The 8,623-nt window shown below is 36.8% G+C and overlaps 1 protein-coding gene across 1 annotated transcript; it reads right to left on the reverse strand.

Moving 5' to 3' along the window:
- Window positions 1–1,712: 1,712 nt before the first annotated feature.
- LOC136849179 (uncharacterized) lies at window positions 1,713–8,431 on the reverse strand. The gene is made up of 2 exons (XM_067122293.1): window positions 8,209–8,431; window positions 1,713–3,349 (listed from the first exon to the last, which is right to left on the reverse strand). The coding sequence occupies exons 1-2, from the start codon at window positions 8,218–8,220 to the stop codon at window positions 2,045–2,047; spliced, it is 1,317 nt and encodes a 438-aa protein (XP_066978394.1). The 5' UTR covers window positions 8,221–8,431; the 3' UTR covers window positions 1,713–2,044.
- Between the last annotated feature and the right edge of the window lie 192 nt (window positions 8,432–8,623).

Consider the following 8,623-nt stretch of genomic DNA (forward strand, 5'->3'; position numbering starts at 1 on the left):
CTTGTTAATGTATGGGTCCCCTCCCCCCGGGCCAGTACTAAACACGGCAAAGGGACATTCCATTTGGCCGACAACAAACACATGCACCGCCAGTATCAGAACCCCTAAAAGTGTTAAATGGGAGAAAATAATCCAGGTATTTCTAAGAAACTATCAATTTCCGACGAATTTTAATGTGAAATTTGTGCGAAAAACATCAAAATGACCTAGAAAAGTGTATTTCCTTGCCATTTGGCCGTGTTGTCTTTTACTGCAACTTTGCCAAAGTTGTAATTTATTTCTGGTGTATTTCCATGTTTTCAATAAAAAAATTAAAGGCTACTAGAATTTTCATAACTTCATAGGCTAGTCTGACTTAGGGAGCAGCCCTGTAACTCAAGAAACTATATTTTTCCAGTAATTAATCAATATGGAATTCGTTGAAAACACATAAATCCGTCACATAAACCATACTTCAGTGTCTATAACCTCTCCGAACCTTTCATAGCCTATGACTCATGAATACTAACCAGGAGCGGAGCAAGGCTAACGCTGAGTTAACCAGATTTCACCGTCGTTCAAAAACGAAGTTTTAATCTGTATACTGTACGTAGGCGCTACTGTTTCATTAAAAACGTTACACTTGCAACTTTCTTAAACTGAATATATGAGTTTATATGTACCTGAGCGTTATACACAAAGGAAAATGGAAACGTTGTGGGTGGTAGTCTCTCAACCGGCACGAAATCTTTGAACTTATCAAGGATACAAAAGCTAAGGTAATGCCCTACGTCATAATGGGGGTTGTATGTAGTGGTTCTACATGCATCACCATTTTTTTCTTATGCGTAATATTTTAACTGCTTTACAGCATAGAGGCCACACAGATAGTGTATATACATTATTTCCGTATAATCGTTACTTTCTTAATCTTCAGCGCTAGACACTGACGAAAATGGATGCAGATGGAGACAGTATCTATTTGCCATATTATTACGTGGTTAATGGTTATTGCCAAACTTCGATGCCCTGCTATATCATGCACACATAGTTCTGTAACAAGTTATGCTAAGTTATGATATCTTAAACAGAACCTCTTGATAAAGGATAACTGATATTATTTGCTACTGAACCGTTTCCAGATTTTCAAAGAAAATAAATCAATATTCCTCACGTTCTGGAATCTTGATTTCAATATTTTTCTTATGCTATACAAATATACCCTCCGCCGAAAACATAACGACCACCATTCCAACCACCGTATTTAACAGAGGTCTGCTACCAAAACTAGTTTCTGACAGTTCTCTAATTTTCTGCTTTCTGTTATATACTGATAATCCGCAATTTTCTTTAATATTTTTCATTATTATTATTCTCAAGTAATCTTACGTTTATTTCCTTTTATTCCTATAATGAGAAAAATAAATACTGATTACATAACAGCCAGAGGCTCACAGATTCCTCATAAAGTTATTCCTTTGGTGTTTTGCCTTGAATTTTCGGAAGTATTGCCTTTAAAATATATTGTGTCCTTGAAAGGTATCGTATTTTAAATTAATAATATATCTAATACTATATATTCAGCCACATCTATCAATATACAAAATATCTGCTTACACACCTGTACCAACAAACAAACAAATATGTATACACATGCGTGTAGGTGCTGATATGAGCACACATGCTCTAAAAAATACATTTACAAAATGGGGTGAAAAACGAAACAAGAGAAGTTCAAAAAACGGTTTACTCGTTCTCAATAATATCCGTCTAGATTAGGTTCGCTTCACTTTTTAACACTGTAATTTGTTTGGCGATATATGATACATTTGTATTGCGAACATTTACAACTTTGTTCATTATCATAGGCTGAAGATAAAATTTTTAACATCTAGTGTATATATACATATGTTCTTCTGTTTACCTTGCATTAAATATACCTACATTTTATAAACAGTATACATAAAAGTTAGTCCCCCTATTTTTCATGAGGCTTAAGCAATATTTACTGCAGTTGATTTTACTCTACATTCTACATTCTATCATCAATATCTCTAAAATTACCTTAACGACCATACAGCGTGGAGAACGAGTAATACGTGGGTAATCCTGAAATGGTATCTGGGACGGTGGGAATAAAGGCGTGATAAACTGGTGGGTTCACGTGTGTAACTTCTGGGAATGATGGAGATTTCAAGGGCGCTGAATATGACCCTGACGTTGGCAGAACGTATGTATATGGAATCGAGACTGCTGGCTGAGAAGTGCGCAAGGATGTTGAAGATACAGGCTTTGCTGCCGAGGAAGTAAGACTAGCGCTAGCTGATGAAGTCTGCCCAGGGAATGCAGGTTGCCTGAATGTTGCTGGCTCTGGCGTCTCAAACCTAGACGGTAAATTCAAAGGTTTTACATTAACTGCAGCACTGGGATTGGGTGATGGAAAAGCTAGTGACTGAGCTGGATCGTAGGAGCTAGAAGAGATGGGCTTAGCTGAAAATTGGGGAAAAGCTGGATCCCTGTTTAGGGTTGGTTTTGGGGAATCAAACCGAGAAGCTAATTGAGCCTCATCCACAACAGCGGTGTTCGGAGCTGGACCTGTTGCACGACTGGGGCTCATTGCGCCAGGAGCCATTGTAGGAATTCTCAACGAATTCATAAATTTGATGACTGTAGGCATCATGACATCAACTTGATTTAATCTGTCTAACTCTTCTTGACGCACAGCCCGTCCCTCTGACTTTGCTGTTGCCTCTAAGGCTTTTTTGGACAGAGGCAAAAAGGCCAAGATAACCCTGTTGATGAAGTCTGGGTCATTTGGGTTTGACCGACTTGGATCACTATTAATCTGTTCAAAAACCTTGGAGATTTCGGGTAAGAGTTCCGCAATTGCCTCTACTGTCCCTTCATTTGCTCCTCTTGTATCCAGTTGAAGCTCTCCTGTTGGGTTGCTGCTTGGAGAGATTCCTGGGCTATTCTGACTGGCCCTATTGCCTCCCATAGCTCTCATGGCCTCCATAAATCCTGATACAGATGGTAGTATCGCTTCAACTACCTGGAGCTTCTCTATGTCATCCTGAGAAGCAGGCTTACCTTCTAACGCATCTCTGGCCAAAATACTTTGCCTCGTAAGAGGCAAAAAGGAAGCGACTATGTTCATGATGGAGCTAGGATCTGATGAAAAGGAACCTCCTTCATTCCCAGAAATCTTCCTGAAGGCAGAGGTAAGCTCTGGAAAAATATTAACTGTTTCTGCGATAGCTCTGCTGTATTCTCCTGCTTTTTCAGCAGTTGGGTGATGCGCTCCTCGAGCCTGATAAACTTGCGGTGCTGCTGATGCAGTGGATAATACTGCAATTATGACGATGCAGACCTGGAAAATTATAATTGAAATATATTTAGAAACTGTAAAGTGATCAGTATAAGAGATACTTACGAATGTATAGCGAATATTCCGAAAATATTTCCTTTAAAACTTAATTAACAATACATATAAGAAATGAGACATCATAATCATTATTTTCTATAAAAGAGCTTAGCAAAATGATCATTAAATTTTAGTATTTACTCTTTGTTTCCAATATGTTGATAATGAACATGAAGTTCATTAGTATTCAAAAATTTTACAATGATTTGAGTACATTTTTCTTTTGATTAGAACCTTTAAAAACTAATTGTCTTCAAGAATAAAATAATATTTAGCACAGGGGATTTATTTCAAAAGTAAGGAGCAAAGTAATTACATTCTATCAGCTGCAAAAGTAAAACCTCCACAACATCACATTTGTATATGCACACCACTTAAGCAGCATTCAAACGCTTAGTGGTCTAGTGACCTCGTCTAAAAATCAAAGCGTTGTAACTTTTAACAGACCTTAGGAATCTGGCATGAATGGCATGAATCACAGTAAGGCTAAAGAAACCAAAAGATTAAGCGAGTGTATCACTAACCAAAAGACGCAAATATTCATACGGAATAAGCTAATGTGCCCATCAACTTTATCATCAAACATCCACAGAATACACAGCTCACTCCAGAGATAAATATTATTAACATACGGATTCTTTTACAGTTAAGAACCAGACTCACTGCAAAATTATTGTCGTAAGGGATGGCAAAACATGACATAATGCTGCTGGCAAAACCATTAAAAGTTCGTAATTTGCAAGTGTCGGGACGCCCATTTCGTATATTGTTTTCAAATACATTATTCAAGTATTTTCATTTCTTATTTTTCCATAACCAACCATATTTTTAATATTTTTCATCAATTCGCATTTCACAGCTTTTGTATTAAAGAAAAACTGTACAACTGCATGGTATATCAAGACCAATTATTTTTACATAAATAAGTAAAACTTTATAAACATGAAAGTATTATTATTATTATTATTATTATTATTATTATTATTATTATTATTATGAAAACAGCCCGAGAATGACCTTTACGTTTTCAACAAATAGATACACCCAACTGTAATAAAAAGAGGAAAACAGAGACAGGAGAAGAAAATTATGGTAAGGTAGCAGCTGAAACTGACACAAAGATCAATCTGCGTCGGCTGTCTAGGGTTTTATTGTTGCCCTTTGGGCGCAACGTGGCTCAGGATGACAGGTACCAGGAAGAGGAGCACCAACAGACAATTGCATAACCTCCAATTCTATGATGTAACTTTGCTTCGTCCCACGGTTGAGTAATCGTTTTCCACAAACACCTAATAAAGGAAGAGCAATAGCGATGCTACATACAAAGATGCTGGGATTTCTCATAATCCCCTGGAAATAAGGTTAAGTTATCTATTTTAGCTTTGTTTTAAAATTATCGTTATAATTTTCTAAGCTTCGTTTCATAGCAACTTTTTACAAAGTTCGTGCAGCTAAATGGAGAGCGATTACGTCAACGTGTGTTAAACTTTTTTTTTTTTATCATGGTATGCCCTTCTGCAGGAATTGTTATACTAAGATAACTCATATGTAGCTTTGTACAATTTTATCTTGTAATGAGTAGATAGATATGAGTTTTGATAATGACGTTCGACACCTTGATGAAACGAGGTAAACATTAATTACTACGACAAATTAGTTTTTGTTTTTATTGGGGCTCTGAAATTATACCAATTCAAGGGCATATTATTCGCAACAGCAAAATGACCAGAAGTGCCAATAACCTCACAGACAATATCAACTCTGGCAGAAACATCGATAAAAGAATGGTATTGCAATTCCTCGGAAACTGAATTAGATATCAGAAATAGTAGAATAATAGTTTTTTTTTGGTTGGGGGGGGATAAGAGAGGGCACGTGAATAAGATGATACGTATTTACACGTCAAAATATAAAGACTTGTACCGTACACAACGTTGATGATAAAGTATTTCGTTACTTCATGAACATTGAGAAGCGTATGTTGCTTGCAGCGCATGCGCTACGAACGAGTGCTTTTTTTTTTGTTACTAAATAGTTAGCCACTAAAAGCTTCATTTCTGATAAAATTCCTGGATGTTTATGAATGCTCTCCAATTTCAACCCCTGGTATATTAAGTTTAATCATGGCTACCTTGTGTAAAAACTGCAAAATGCGAAGGGCGAATAACTTTATTAATTGTTTCAAAAATTAACAATACAACAATTTCTTGTCCATCTGGAAGCGTCCAAATCACTTCTACTGATGAATGTTTCTCTTAACTTAGTTTAATTACCGGCATTGAGACAAGGAGAGGAAAAGTTTAAGGAATAAATAGTGTGCAATGTGAAAGGGGAAACAAGGGAGAATAATTGAAATTAATATCTCTATTCACTTCTATGACACATGGTGCTCAAGATCAGGTAAGTTAAGTATATCTTAGTTTAACCAGACCACTGAGCTGATTAACAGCTCTCCTACGGCTGGCCCGAAGGATTAGACTTACTTTACGTGGCTAAGAACCAACTGGTTACCTAGCAACGGGACCTACAGCTTATTGTGGAATCCGAACCACATTATAGCGAGAAATGAATTTTTATCACAAGAAATAAATTCCTCTAATTCTTCACTGGTCGGCCGGAGACTCGAACGCGGGCCCAGCAGAGTGCTAGCCGAGAACTATACCGACCCGTCCAACAAGGAACTAAGATAATGATGAGGATAAAGGGGGGAGGGGGGAAATTCCAAGTAGCGCTAGTCAAGTAAGGACCTCGCACTCCAAAGGCTAGGTTAGAGAAGTTAAAATTAAAATTCGTCCCTGAATTGCAGTCTGTAAATCAGAGTGCTCTATTACAGGTAAAGTCGCATGGAGCGAGATAATCCAAACAGGTAGGTAAGGACCTGGCACCCTAGGTTAAGTTAGGTTAAAGAAGGTAGGTTAGGATGTATTCCTGTAATTGGCCTGTTGAGATCTTAATCGTTTAAGTGTCTTGTGGTTGATACTGATTGTATATATGAGACATAATTCTTCGACTGCTTACTACTGGCTTGCGAATTTTACACCATTCTTGTTGCTGAAATTCATTCACTTTTGCTTTCCCATCACATTTAAACACCTTGGTTTTCCACTGGGGTCCCCGGATGGATATAAAGTTTGCATGCATGTATGTGGATGTGTGCACTGATAACTACTCGCATTTATAATATGCAGCATAATAAAAGTACAACTGCACACAATTTACACACACACACATATACATATTATGTATTATATATATATATATATATATATATATATATATATATATATATATATATATATATATATATATATATATATATATATATATATATGTGTGTGTGTGTGTGTGTGTGTGTGTGTGTGTGTGTGTGTGTGCGTGTATGTCCCTTTTCCCGTAGGAGGCCTTGACCGCTGAGGGTGTTGACCTTCAAGATTCCAGCAGTGCTCTTGGGATGAGGCTACTAGCCCCATGTCATTGCCCAACCTAGTTACAGTCTATCTCAGTCGAATGACAACCTAATTCACTGTTTAAGGCAGAGGCACAACAGATGTTTCAAAAAACAGCTTCAGTTCGCTAGTGCCTGCAAACTCATGAACATATATTAATGACAGCCTGATGCACGGCAAGTTCGAGCGGTACATCGTCAATAATATATTACGTTCAGTATGATGACACTGTCTGCACGGAAGTAGTGACGATTATTCCACATGTTGTCGAAACAGAAAGGGAGAAACTTACATGTAGATCAAAATAACAGTGAAAACACAGCTCTGAATAAAAGTAGCTTTTCATTACAAGATAAACAAATATACATTTACATAAAAATCACGAATAAAAACTAAGGCATCACTGCAAGGTATGGTGAAGTTGTATTAGTGACTGCCTTCAGTACCACGGTAACCTTAATTGACATGGTTTTCTTGAAGTGATCATGGTTGTCTGACTTAGATGCGTCCGTTTCGGTTTCAGAAATATATTATATGAACAATTAATTCAGAAAATAGTGTTGTAAAAGAGGTTTACATCTTTTTCAGCACTCAAAATTGGTGATGCATATGGTACTAATCATCGAGTTCTCTAAAGCACTGCGCTAGGACACCTCACATAAAGTTAATCCATTTTGTTATTACATTAACTTTTCAGTTTTATAATGAGGAAGCAGAATCGATTCTTCTTATATCTAATTCAGATGAGACAACATCGAGAAGAACTCACAAAATGAAACAGTTTTTAATAATCAAAACCAAAGGAAGACATGAATAACCGACGGGTTTAGTGGCTGGTAAAATAATTTTGGGAAACATTACAGCTTCAGTGATTTTCTACAACTACTTGACTAGCAAAATACAATTCATCTTTTGGAGCCAATATATCATACATAACAAAGACGTATCTTAAGATCGATGTAAAACGCCCTACGTAAAATTAATTCATAACAACAAAAATTCTCCATAGGCAAGGACATGGGCTGCAACCTCATCCCAAAACCCCAGCTAGAATTAGAATAGTAACAACTTCTAGAGTCATTCTCAATGTAAAACACCCAGAGATTTATATATATATATATATATATATATATATATATATATATATATATATATATATATATATATACATATATATATATATATATATATATATATACTGTATGTGTGTGTGAAAATGAATGGACCGCATTCAGTACTTTAGAATACTGAAACTGAGCAGTGAGAACAATAAGAAATAAACGCACCCCAAAACACACGACACACCCTTCATTGAAAAGGCCGGCAATGGTCTTGGAAGCCACTAAGAGGATAACTAACCTTTGGAATCATGGCGAAGTTCCTAGTCAAGAGCGACTGTGAAGGACACCGTTGCTCGAGATCCTTTTATACCTCGCCAGTGCACTGTCAAGGTCAGGTGTCTTCCTCCAAGAGCGACGTCCTTGATATACTTTGTTGCTGGTCTCCTCTTCTGGTTTTTTCAAGTTTTTTTTTTCTCTCTCTCCCTCGCGCCATCCCCAATTCCTTCGAAACCACTCCTTGCCCTGCGGCAAAGGGTATCACGTTCCAAGTTTCTGAACAAGAGTAACATTAAGGATTTTATTACATATATATATATAAAGATACTGGAAGGGGTTTTTTCACCTCATGTAGTTTCATTTGGTCTGCTCCAAAAATGTCAACGGACCGAACTAAAATGCGTATTATACCTTTATGTCATATTTGATGAAACTAT

The sequence above is a fragment of the Macrobrachium rosenbergii genome, chromosome 20 (genome assembly GCF_040412425.1).
Source record: "Macrobrachium rosenbergii isolate ZJJX-2024 chromosome 20, ASM4041242v1, whole genome shotgun sequence".
NCBI classification, from domain to species: Eukaryota; Metazoa; Arthropoda; class Malacostraca; order Decapoda; family Palaemonidae; genus Macrobrachium; species Macrobrachium rosenbergii.